This window comes from Muscardinus avellanarius, assembly GCF_963383645.1.
Source record: "Muscardinus avellanarius genome assembly, chromosome: 2".
Taxonomy (NCBI): domain Eukaryota; kingdom Metazoa; phylum Chordata; class Mammalia; order Rodentia; family Gliridae; genus Muscardinus; species Muscardinus avellanarius.
The window spans coordinates 122538375-122551124 of NC_137787.1; the positions used below are offsets into that span (position 1 = coordinate 122538375).

General features: G+C 39.9%; 1 protein-coding gene across 1 annotated transcript in view; it reads right to left on the reverse strand.

Annotated features, from left to right (window-relative positions):
* The window catches only part of MIPEP (mitochondrial intermediate peptidase), a gene marked incomplete at both ends in the record, with an annotated part of 136496 nt that overhangs the window by 101537 nt on the left and 22209 nt on the right, over positions 1-12750 (reverse strand). The window contains 3 exons of the mRNA XM_080689425.1: positions 2351-2403; positions 5218-5278; positions 9846-9894. Of these exons, the coding sequence (XP_080545551.1) occupies positions 2351-2403; positions 5218-5278; positions 9846-9894 (163 nt within the window). The remainder of the gene's footprint in view (positions 1-2350; positions 2404-5217; positions 5279-9845; positions 9895-12750) is intronic.

Consider the following 12750-nt stretch of genomic DNA (forward strand, 5'->3'; position numbering starts at 1 on the left):
ATGGCTGGAGAATATGATATGGAAATATATACAAAGCACAGTAGCAAATGTTAGAACCAAATACATTCAATTTGCATTATTTATTTTGAGGCACTGGCGATGGAACTCAGGGGCATTCTACCTCTGCGATGCACCCCCAGCCCTATATTTTTATTTTTATATGGAATATATTGAAAATGGCATTCAGACTATGCTTGTTGCCCTCCCCCAAAAAATGAGTGTCAAAGCTAACCATGCTATATTTATATTTTTACGCAAATTCAGATGTAGCTCCTTCATTAATTAACCTCAGCGTTCTTCCTCTCCTCTCCTTCCATTCTAGCTTTGGTGAGGCTTCTTCTCCATTGTCAGCCCTATTTTTTATTCTTTAATTTGAAACAAGGTCTCAGTGAGTTGTGAAGGGCCTCACTAAGTAGCTGAGGCTGTCTGTGAACCACGATCCTCCTGTCTAAGCCTCCCAATTACTGGGATTACAAGCATGCACCACCATGCGTGGATCAATTTACATTATTTTATAGAGTAAAAACTAAAAACTAATAACTTAAATATATATGAAAATGTGAGTAAATTTTAGTATCCCTTTTTATTTTTTACTTTTTTTTTTTAACGTACCAGGGATGGAACCCAGGGGCTTTCTACCTCTAAGCTAAACCTCCAGCCCTATTTTTTATTCTTAATTTTGAAACAGGGTCTCACTGAATTGCAAAGGGCCTAAGTAGCTGAGGCTGTCTGCGAACTGCGAGCCTCCTGTCTCAGCTTCCCGAATGCTGGGCTTACAAACGTGTACCACCAAACCCAGCTATCCCTTTTTACTACATATCCTTCACAGGCCAAGCCACAAAACCAAATTTTTCTTTGAAAGAATTTTAAAAGAGAAATTACAATTTAATACAACTATTGAAAGGTCTAAAATTTTGCAACCAATAGACACTTGTAAAACCATATCTTATGTTAAGCCATAATATACTGTAAGTTACTCACTGTTTATCATAACCAGACTACAGGGTTCCTATTTCCCCACATCCTCACCAATTTATTGTTTATTTGTTTGTTTGTTTGTTTGTTTTGGTACTGGGAATGGAATCCAGGGGCCTTCTACCTCTGGGCTACACTCCAAGACCTATTTTATATTTAATTTGGAAACAGGGTTGCTGAGAGCCTCACTAAGTAGAGGCTGGCTTCAAACCTGTGTGATCCTCCTGTCTCAGCCTCCCAAGTACTGGGATTACAAGCGTGCGCCACCACGCCCAGTTTTCTATTGGTCATCTGTATCTTTTCTTTTGTGAAATATCTATTCAATTCAGTTGCACATTTCTTGATTATTTGTTTTCCTAGTGTAAAGTCTTTTAAGTTCTTTGTATAAAAATAGGTCTGGGAGTGTAGCCCGGAGGTAGAAGGGTTTCTAGGAACCCCAGCACCACCAAAATAATAATAATAATAAATAAATAAATAAATAAATAAATAAATTCAGCAACTTAGTGAGACCCTGTTTCCAAATAAAATATAAAATAGGTTTGGGAGTATAGCCTGGAGGTAGAAGGCCTCTGGGTTCCACCCCCAATACCACCAAAAAAATAAATAAATAAATAAACAAAAAAACTAACAACAACAATAAAACGGGCTGAGGGTATAGCTCAGACATAGAATGTCTCTGGGTTCCATCCTCAGATTGAAACACACACACACACACACACACACACACACACACACACACACACGGCTCACTTTGAACAGATTTCTGTATTCATTTAGGAAGAAAAAGATCTACCTGCTACTTCAACAAACAGAGGAACAGAGGAATGCTTCATTTAACTTGTTTCCTAAATGTTTATTTCACTTATATTCTTCTAGATGTACCAAAAATGTGTTGAGAAAATGTTCAAATAAAAATGAGAAAACATACAAAAGCCACATAGAACCAGGACAAGCACTACTTTATTCCCTCATTGGTTAAGCAAACATTTGCTAAGACCCCCTCCCCCCAGCCAGCAGGGGACTCCCCGAGTATTCTAGCAAAGGCCCAGACCTGAGGCCCAAGGTCTAGAGGAGCCAGGGACGGGCTGGGGGGCTCGGGTGCCGCTAGGCACAGCAGAAAGATGCAGAAGGGTTTTAAACAAGGAAATGGCCTGTGGGAGAGGGATGCAGGACACCATGACCAAGCACAACTCCGCAATCTAGATTCTAAAGATCTGTAGGCAGGAGGCCACCCTGCCAAGAGACGGAAGAGAGAGGTAGGAGCAGGGTGCACTGTGGGCCCGGATTGAATACAGTAGGCGCATAACTAACATGCAAAGAGCTCAGTATTGCTTTCCCTCTTCCTTCTCGCAGGGGTATTTCTTGAAAAACTCACCTCTCTGCACGAATAACACCACTGTAGTAGGGGGGATCCCAGGGCATCAAGTCCTACAATGGAATAGTGCAGTTATGAAAGACTTGACTGTTTCATAATTATTGTCAGTAACTTAGCTTATGACACAGAAACCAGCTATTGTAAATCAGCCTGTTCATAGAGTAAGCCAGTTATGTATTTGTATGTGTGTATGTGGTACTGGGGATTGAGCCCTGGGGCAACCTACCTCCGACCTATACCTCTGAGCTATACCCCCAGCCCTATTTTATTTTTATTTAGAAACAAAGTCTCGCTAAGCTGATGAGAGTCTCAGGACTTGCTGAGGCTGTCCTCAAACTGCAATCCTCCAGTCTCAGTCTCCCAAGTAGAGGATTACAGGCATGTGCCATCATGCCTGTAACCCAGTTACTTCTAATGTAAATCTGAAGAAATTTATAGGAAAAAAAAATTTCATGGCTGGCAGAATTTGAGTTTTCTGTATTCAATCAGTAAAGAGGAATAAATAAGGCATACCCCTAGGAATTTGAGGGAAAGGTAAAGAAATGTCATTCTAAAACATACACAACATCAGGCACAGTGGCACACATCTGTACTCCTGAATACTCAGGAGGCTGAGGCTAGAGGATCTCGAGTTTGAAGCCAGCCTGGGTACTTCAAAATTATAGTTTAAACTACCAAGAGTCAACACTAACGGGTTAAGTTGTCCATGGTATCATTTTTTGAAAAATGTAACCCAAGTAGTAACTCATTAAACATAATGCAGCCAGGACTTGGACACTGAAGGTAAGCTTGAGGTTCCTTCTAAACCTAGGCATGAAGATTACATATGGTCCCTAAAATGAAATCTGTAATTTAACATATAACTAAGACAGAATATCTATAATCCTGGCAAAGGAAATACGTCATAAAGAAATACAATAATGTTTTTCACAACAGGTACAGAATACTGAAAGAACAGATCTTGAACACCTGAATGGCTCGCCCTCCCCACGGGCGTCCAGGTGACACACGAGGGGCCAGCCCCGCCTGTGACATCAGAGAGCCTGGCCGTGTGTGCTCAACCCACACGGACTACAAAGTGCACAGGGACAGCAACTTGCCCGCATGATCCCTAGTACATCCAGGCTCCCTGGGCAGTGCCTGGTACGTGATCGTCACTCAATAAATAGCTGCTGAATGAATCAACAGCACGTCCCCCAGAGGACAGCTAACGGCACTCATGTTATTAAGAACGACGCCTGGCAGAGTGCGGCTGCTCTCCTACCACAGTCCCCTACAGTGTCCTCAGCATCACCTCCTCGCGTAAACCGGTATCCTCCTCCACGTCATCTGGTCATACTTCTGTCACAGGATGACAAGATACACCGGTCTTGGTTTTTTTCCGCCATGAGTGTTGAAAGGTGAGGGGCTGTGTCCCTGGACCTCTAGTCCCCAGGGTTCAGTTCCTCTAACAGAAGCCAGGCAGAGTGCAGGCTCTAATGACAAAAAACAAGTGGGACACATGGCCCCGTGGCAGGAACCGCTGGGCGGCAGCGGAAGTGACTGAGCTGCAGGACAGCGCACGCGTACGATGCTTGCGTTAGACACGAGGACAGGGAACACACAGAATGTCGACGTGCCTAAGACACAGGAGTATTAAATGACTCTGAGAAGGGTACCTCAGTCACAGTGAGGGGTCAGACAATGCTCTAGAGAAGGCAAAACCTAAATGAAGGTTGAGAGAGAGAAGCAGTTCATCTGAGAAGGCAGGAGAGGTGCACAGCACTTGTGAATGACTAGAAGCTACCTCTCATACTTCTGTGGCTGGCGCGCCAATGTCGGTTAGAATTAAACAATAAGGAAAGGAAAGCAAAAATAAATGAAAAAAGCACAGAAGCTGGGAGTGGTGGCATACATCTGTAATCTACTTGGGAGGCTGAGATTGGAGGACTGCAGGTTCAAGTCCAGATTCAGCAACTTAGCATGACTCCTCAACAACTTAGTGACACCTGTTTGCAAATGAAACATAAAAAGGAGCCAGGCATGGTGGTGCACGCTTGTAATTCCAGTACTTGAGAGCTTAAGACAGGAGGATCTGGGTTTGTGGCCAGCCTCAGCTACTTAGTGAGGTCTTCCACAGCTCAGTGAAACCCTGTTTCAAAATAATGAATAAAATCAGGCTGAGGAAGTAGCTCAGAGACAATATGCCCATGGGTTCAATTTTCAGTGCCAAATAAATAAATAAATAAATTGGGCTCGGGGATTAGCTCAAAGGCAGAATGCACCTGGGTTCCATTACAGACACCAAAATTTTAAAAAAGCAAAAAACAAAATAAGAATACTTAGTTCTTATACTGTAACTATACTGTAAGACCATATAATCATATGACTTATGTTTTTAGAATATGGCACACTTTTTCCATCAATACTGATCTATTTAATTGAGCAAACACTATAAATTAGAACACAAATAAATGAGCATATAAATGTCAGCACTAATGCTGAGGGTTTAAAATGAACAACCACTAGATCATCTCCACTGAGCTCAGTAAAGGATGCTTCACACTGAGGAGCCAGCTTTCTGGAGAATGGAAGCAGCCAGCCCTTGCATAAATGCATGTAATGTTAACATACGTTTACATATATACATATGCACACGCATATGTTTATCAACTAATTATCATAAATTCTGGATTCCCAAGCAACCTCAGACTCAGACCTCTGGACCAGATATTTCCATACCTTTCTTCACCAAAACCAAGCATCAGAACCCAGACTACAGAAACCTTGGTATATGCTAAGAAATTTCTAGATCTAAGTAATAATGACTTTAATTGATAGCAGCATATTTATATTATAATTTTAAAAATCCCAAAATAACTACTTACAGAGCTTTGAGGATTTAGTTTCATCTTCATTCTTCGCATCATCTCAAAATCTTTTGCAGTTCTGTAAAACAAGTTTATCATTACTTGTTCGGACAGTTTTAATAATTTCATTAAGAAAAAACTGGCTTCTTTATATTATCTGCCAGTATTTATAACATTACATGGAATTTATAGTGTGACTGTAAATTATTATTATTCCAGATTTTACTGAAGTGTTAAAAGAAACAACAATATATTAATCAGCATGTCACCCAATTTCTACCTTAAAACACATCACACACATATGCCTTATAAGTACTAAAGCTGGGACAAACTACGAATGCTACAGAAACATACAAAGCCTTAATCAGCAAATTTTATTTATTTATTTTTTCAGTTGCTGAAGATTTAAAGAAGTTTATTAAAAAGATAGAAATACAGCCGGGCATGGTGGCGCACGCTTGTAATCCCCGCGCTTGGGAGGCAGAGACAGGAGGATCGCGCAGGTTCGAAGCCAGCCGCGCGCGCTGGCTTAGGAGACCCTGTTTCCAAATATAAAATGTAAAAAGAGGTCTGGGAGTGTAGTCCGGAGGTAGAAGGGCTTCCAGGAACCCCAGTACCACCAAAAAAAAAAAAAAGATAGAAATACAGAAAATAGAAATACAGAAACTAGTTACAGCCTCGTGCCAAAATGGCATGGGGGGAGGGTGGCCCGGGCCGACTCACCACTCCATCAGCAAACTTTAAATCACTACTGTTTGCTTCATGTTAAAAAGGCAAGACACTAACAAACTATGTCTATGAAGGAATATTAACAGAAATTTAGGATTGTGTTCATATTTTTCCCCTACAGAAAAACTCTAGGTGGGCAATAATCCAATAGGTTCTTAATATTTATAAAATATGAGTCTCATATTAGCATTAATTCATATATATATATATATATAACTGTAACATTATGAAGATATGTTTGCTGAAGATATGATTTATAGTTACATACAATCAGAAACAGAATACTAATACTGCAAGGTAGAAAAATACTGCAGTATTTTTTTTGCAATACTGTAATTGAACTCAGGAGCACTCCACTTCTCAGCTAAATCTCTACACTCCCAGCCCTATTTTTTTGTAATTCTATTTCTTATTTTGAGACAGGTGAGTCTCACTAGGTTGCAGAGGACCTTACTAAGTAGCTAAGGCTGGCCACAAACCTGCAATCCTCCTGTCTCAACCTCCCAAGTTACTGAGATTACAAGCATGCCCCACCATACCCAACTCTAGTCCCTTTTTACAAATACTTTTTTTCTTTTAAATTTTTATTGGTGCATTAGTCGTACATCTTAATGGAGTACAAGATGGTAGTCATACATGCACACATCACTCATTTAGCCCTTCCCCAATTCCCACCCCATCCCCTCCCCCCTCGCTCTTTCTCATGTTTGGCTTAGTGATTGACTTTGATATGTTTGTGAATGTGCATCATGTAGGAAATTTCCCTCTTCTCCCCTCCATCCCCCTCAGTGAGGTCACCTTATTTGCTCATCTATGGTTTCTCCTTCTTCATTTAGGGTTCCTCCTATGACACTTTTCCCCCCTAGCTTCCTCATATTAGGCAAAGCATCCGATTTTTTATTTTTATTTTTTTACAGTACTGGGGATGATTCTACCTCCAAGCTACATCCCCGGCTCTATCTTTTTTTTTTTTTAATTCTTTATTTTGAAACAGGGTCTCACAAAGTTGCAGAGGGCCTCACCAAATAACTGAAGCTGTCTGTGAATCGCAATTCTCCTGTCTCAGCCTCCAAATACTGGGATTACAGGCGTACACCACCATTTTTACTTTTTGTGACTGACTAATCTCAGCATAATGTTTTTAGTTCCATCCATTTCCCTGTAAATGACATAATTTTGTTCTTTATGGCTGAGTAAAATTCCATTATGTACATATCCCATAGTTTTGTAATCCATTCATCTTTTGATTGACATCTTGGCTGGTTTCATAGTTTGGCTATGGTGAATTGTGTAGCTATGAAAATAGATACACATGCATTAGTTTGGTAGTTTGGTTTCCATTCTTTTGGGTAGATACCCAGAAGTGGTATTGCTAGATCATATGGTAGATTTGTTCCCATTCTTCTGAGGATTCTCCATACTGTTTTCCAAAGTGGTTGCACTAATTTGCAATCCCACCAACAATATATTAGAATTCCCACTTCTCCACATCCTGGCCAGCATTTGTTGTTATTTGTGTTTTGAATGATTGCCATTCTAGTTGAAGTAAGGTTAGTTTTGATTTGCATCTCTCTGATTGCTAATAATAATGTTGAGCATTTTTTCATGCATTTATTGGCCCTTTGAATTTCTTCTTTCGTGACGTGTCTATTCAGTTCACATACCCATTTTTTAAATTAGGTTATTTGTTTTTTTAGTGCTGAGTTTCTTGAGCTCTTTGTATATTCTAGATATTAGTCCTCTATCAGAGGAGTAGGTGGAAAAAATCTTCTCCCATTCATTTGGCTCTTGGTTGAGGTCCTTAACAGTTTCCTTTGCTGAACAGAAGCTCTTCAGTTTCATGCAATCTCACGTATTGATTCACCATTTAGCTTCTTGTGCCTTTGGGGTCTTGTTGAGAAAGTGTTTATCTGTGCCTATGTGTTGCAGTGTTGGACCTATGCTCTCTTCAAGGAGCCTCAAGGTCTCTGGTCTAATTTCCAAGTCTTTGATCCATCTTGAACTGACATTGTGCAGGGTAAGAAAGTGGGATTTATTTCCATTTTTCTGCATATGGTTAAGCAGTTTTGCCAACATCATTTGTTGAATAGGCTTTTTTTTTTCTAGTGTATGTTTTTGGCCCCTTTGTCAAAATCAATTGCTTCTAAGTGTGCAGATTTTGGTTTTTTCTACTCTGCTTCATTGTTCTATGTATCTGTTTTTGTGCCAGTACCACACTGTTTTTATTCCTATGGCTTTGTAGTATACTTTAAAGTCAGGTATTGTGATTCCTCCTGCATAATTTTTGTTGCTGAGAACTACTCTGGCTATTCCAGTTTTTGTTGTTGTTGTTGTTGTTGTTTCAAATGAATTTAAGGACTGATTTTTTTATGTTTGTGAGAAATAACCCTGATAATTTAATGGGTATTGCATTGAATCTGTAGATCACTTTTGGAAGATGGCCATTTTAATGATATTTATTCTGCCTATCCATGAACATGGAAGACCTTTCCATCTCCTAAGGTCTTCTTTGATTTCTTTTTTCAATGTTTTATCATTTTCTTTGTAGAGGTCTTTTACCTCCTTGTTTAAGTTTACTCCTAAGTATTTTATTTTGTGTGTGTGTGGGATATCCTAAGTGGACATGTTTTCTGGATTTCTTTTTCAGTGGATTTATGGTTGGCATACAGGAAAACTTCTAGTTTTTTAAGACTGATTAAAAATAAATTTTTTGAGAAAGAATCTCACTAAGTTTCCTAGGCTGGCCTCAAACTTATGATTTTTCTGCCTCAGCCTCCAAAATAGTTGATATTCTAGGTGTGTGCCATTACACCCAGCTAAGTAAAATAGATTCTTAAATAACTGCATAGTTAACACCCCTTCTTCATTATATCAAGGACAGAGTAGGATTAAAAATAAGGTATTAGAATTGTTAAACATAAGCTAAATTCAAAAGAGTTCTAAGATATGAGTTTATAATCCAAAACAGAAACTTGAGCTAACATTAAATGCATTGCTGTAGTCAGGGAAAGGCAAATAAAGTATCAGGGAGCATTATAGAAAGAAGAGGTGACTGTGCCCTCCTTAAGAAACTCAGACACGAGCTGGGCGTGGTGGTGCATGCTTGTAATCCCAGCATTCGGGAGGCTGAGACAGGAGGATCGCGGTTCGTGGACAGCCTCAGCTACTTAGTGAGGCCCTCTGCAACTCAGTGAGACACGATTTCAAAATAAAGAATAAAAAATAGAGCAGGGGGTGTAGCTCGGAGGTAAAATGCCCCTGGGTTCCATCATCTCCAGACCCGCAAAAAAAAAAAAAAAAAAAAAAAAAAAACTCAGACACATCTCCTCCTGGAGCTGCAGACTGGTGAGGGCAGTGTGTGCTCCATTCACTGAGAAGAGCACCCGGCAAGGAGAACAGCGCGATGAGGCAGCAGGGAAGGCGGCCTTGTGACCAGGGACCCCACACAGAGGACAGCGCCTCATCTTGAAGTCAGGGGCTGAGGCAGAGCCAGGCTCAGAACGTGCAGTATCCTAGACTGATCTGCACATCCGTGGCTCTCGGCATTAGCCCAGAAGACTAGAGGTGCTACTCTATGAGCCTGTTACAACATTAATGGACGGATTCAAATAAACACTTTCAAGAAGGTCCTGGAAACATGTTTAGATTATACACAAATGAAGTGTGGCTGAAGACAGTGGGTAAAGGGAGAGGACTGTCCCTGTTGTCATAATTACCACCTTAAAAAAAGTCCACCATGTGCTCTCAAAGTACACCATCTTACAGTGCATGTCTCTGGCCAGTGGGCAATGGATCTGCCCAACATCCCAGCTTACACTCTTAATAAGTCACTTCCTAATTCATTTTACAAATGCAACCCTTTTTTAAAAGTGAAATAACATATAACTCAGACACTAAAAAGTAGAATAAAAACTAACCTTTCAGCAAGTTTATTGGATAGCTTCTCAAGGAACTGCATGACAGTCTCTAAAAGCAAAATCCAAAAAAAATATTTTCAATTATGTGAAATCAAATAAACATATCTGGTAAAATTATAATAAGATAATCATAAGCTATATACTACAACTTCCTTAAACTGATGATTTTTTAAGGGGCAGCAAAGATGCTAACAGATGTAAGGTATACAACAAATATTTGTAGAGGTTAATTTCTTCATAAGAAAAATAAGCCGGACGTGGTGGCACACGCTTGTAATGCCAGCATTTGGGAGGCTGAGACAGGAGGATCGCCGTTCACAGACAGCCTCAGCTACTTAGTGAGGTTCTTTGTAATTCAGTGAGACCCTGTTTCAAAATATAGAATAAAAAATAGGACTGGGGGTGTAGCTCGGAGGTAGAATGCCCCTGGATTACATCCCCAGTACCACACAAAAAAAGAAAAATAAATAAAATTAAACTGACACAGTAATAATCCAAAGTCTTATATTCCATAATTAAAAGTTTTAATTGAGAGGCTAAAAGAAAACAAAATTTCAATGTGATTCAATCCATATGTATAAGAGAAAAAAATAAATATCTTAGATATGTCTAATTTTTTCTTAAGTTTAGAGAGATGGCTAGACTCTGGTCTGTATAATTTGAAAATATGATTTACTGAAAATTAAATTTTGAAAATTATCATAACAGAGCTGGACGTGGTGGCACATGCTTATAATCCCAGCATTCGGGAGGCTGATACCTGGAGGATGGCAGTTTGCAGACAGCCTCAGCTACTTAGTGAGGCCCTCTGCAACTCAGTGAGACCCTGTTTCAAAATAAAGAATAAAAAATAGGGCAGGGGTGTAGCTCAGAGGTAGAATACCCCTGGGTTCCATACCCAGACCCGCAAAAAAAAAAAAAAAAAAAAAAAAATTATCATTAATAGTCAGGCATGGTGGCACACACTTATAATAATCCCAATACTTGGGAGGTTGAGATAGGAGAATCACAGATTTGTGGCCAGCCTCAACTACTTAGTAAGGCCCTCCAGCACTTGGTGAGAACCTGTTTCAAAATAAAGAATGAAAAATAAGGCTGGGGATGTAGCTTGGAGGTAGAATGCCACTAGGGTCAATCCCCAGTACTGAAAAAAATAATTTTTACTAAAAACTAAGTTGATAAAAAATTAAATTTTAACTATTTTGACTTGACATTCAAATATTCAGAATTAGTACTAAAAGAAAATGAAGCAAAATTCTAAGGTGAATCAAAAAATTTTAAATTCTTATTAAAATACATCAGCTAAGCCAGTAGTGGCATATTCCTGTATTCCCAGTACTTGGGAGCCTGAGACAAGAGGATCCCAGGTTCAAGTCCAGCACATGGTAAGTTAGCAAGACCCCATTTCAAAATCAGAAGAAAAAAAAAAGGGCTGGGGATATAGCTGGGAGGGGACACACACACACACACACACACACACACACACACACACATTCAGCTATGGTCATTATAATTTACAATTCCATTAAGGCAGAATTTCCATTGTAGTAGAACTGCCATTGTTTCCCATGAAAGAAAGAAGTGCGTGTGTATTTTTTCATTTAGCATTTCTGCCAGTGACTTATGTGTGCAGGCCCTTCGTGTGTATTTTACTTTGCCACAAACATTGTTTTTATATGTTCCAGATGATATTTTATATGGTTTAAAGTTTCTTCTCCTCTCTTCAATCTAAGTTATCTCCTTTCTGAGAGAAATCAAAGGCTACGGAAGGAATGGAGGCTAGCCCAGGCCGCAGAGCCGCGGGTGTCTGCCAATTGCTGGCGCTTAGCAAGGCCTAGGTGGATAATTCTAGAGACGCTGCCTCCTGTGCCCTGCTACACAGTGTCAGAAATTACAGAGAGAAAGAAAAAAACGTTATGTTCTCCCAAGTGAAATCTTACTTCAGGATATTATACCAGCTACTGTGCAGAACTGTTTGCACATAAATCCACACCTATGCTTTTTATTTTCTAATAACCATGTTTTACTAACATTTACCCACTTTAATCTTTTTAGTCATATGTGAGGATGCTGCCTCAAATAATCTACCTCAACAACTGTCATATTAAAAGGACTGAATTCAGGGGGCATGATGGCGCATGCCTGCAATTCCAGTACTTAGAAGGCTGAGACAGGAAGATCGCAGGTTCAAGGACAGCCTCAGCAATGTCTCAGTAAGACTCTCGGCAACCTAGTGAGACTCTGTTTCAAAATAAAAAAGAGGGTTGGGGGTATAGCTTGGAGGCAGAATGCTCCTGGGTTCAATGCCCAGTAGCACAAAAAGGGAAAAAAAAAAAAAAAAAAGACTGAATTTGAAGCAGGAAATGTGGAACACACCTGCAATCCCAGTATTAAAGGCTGGGATGAAAGACTACAGGCTCAACGCCAGTGTCAGCATTTAGTGAGGCCCTCAATGGCTTAGCAAGACCCCTGCTTCAAAATAAAAAAGAGCCAGGTATGGTGGCTCACACCTGTAATCCCGGTATGTGGAGGCTAAGACAGGAGGATCACAGGTTCAAGGTCAGCCTCAACAATTTAGCAAAGCCCTATTTCAAAATAAAAAATAAAACATGGCTGGGGCTGTAGGTCAGAGGTAGAATGTCCCTGGGTTCAATCCTCAATACCAAAAAAAAAAAAAAAAAGACAAGACATAATACCTGAGATACATATACTTCCTGGGTGAGCACTAGACCACGTGAAATGAACTTCAAGTGCTAGGCTGGAGATTCGCTCAGTGACAAAGCACTTGCCCAGCATGTGCAAGGTCTTGGGTTCCACACCCAGCAGTGCAGAAAGAAAAAAAAGTTTAAGTGCTATAAAGGTCCAAAGACAAAGGATCCCAATGAAAGTGAAAATTTAACAGGCT